Source organism: Marmota marmota, unplaced genomic scaffold (assembly GCF_001458135.2).
Source record: "Marmota marmota marmota unplaced genomic scaffold, marMar, whole genome shotgun sequence".
Lineage (NCBI taxonomy): Eukaryota > Metazoa > Chordata > Mammalia > Rodentia > Sciuridae > Marmota > Marmota marmota.
The window spans coordinates 2,184,405-2,184,826 of record NW_026000205.1 but is presented as its reverse complement, the minus strand read 5'-3'; the positions used below and the strand labels follow the sequence as shown (position 1 = coordinate 2,184,826).

At 57.1% G+C, this 422-nt stretch overlaps 1 protein-coding gene across 1 annotated transcript in view; it reads left to right on the top strand.

Moving 5' to 3' along the window:
* Grin2d (glutamate ionotropic receptor NMDA type subunit 2D) overlaps positions 1–253 on the top strand; it is a 30,036-nt gene extending 29,783 nt beyond the window's left edge. The window contains exon 13 of the mRNA XM_015496976.2: positions 192–253. Within this exon, the coding sequence (XP_015352462.2) occupies positions 192–253 (62 nt within the window). The remainder of the gene's footprint in view (positions 1–191) is intronic.
* Positions 254–422: the final 169 nt, after the last annotated feature.

The following is a 422-nucleotide window of genomic DNA, read 5'->3' as shown; positions in this document are numbered from 1 at the left end:
CCCACATCACTGTGCAGCTCCCCGGCCCAGCCACGCCTCCGGGGAAGCCCGTTTTTAACCTTTCATCCATCGGGACTCAAAACTGTGAGACGCGTTCGCCAAACTGTGACCCCAGACCTTGGCCCCGCCACACAGAAACCCCTGACCCCAGACTGTGACTTCCGACACCTAAAATGGTCATCCGACCCCAGACTGTGACCCGAACCCCAGACTGTGCCCCAACCAGACTGTGACCCTTGATGTCAAACCTTGACACCCCACCCCTCCTTGTTTTCCATTCTCGTTGGCTTTTTCCCTACTTTGACCTACGACCTGTTTCCAACGGAAGCCCCACCTTCCCCTGTCCCTCAGTGATCCCAAACCCCCTCAAGCCCAAACTTCCACCCTTCCCATCTCCCTACCACTCCAAGTGTCACCAACCA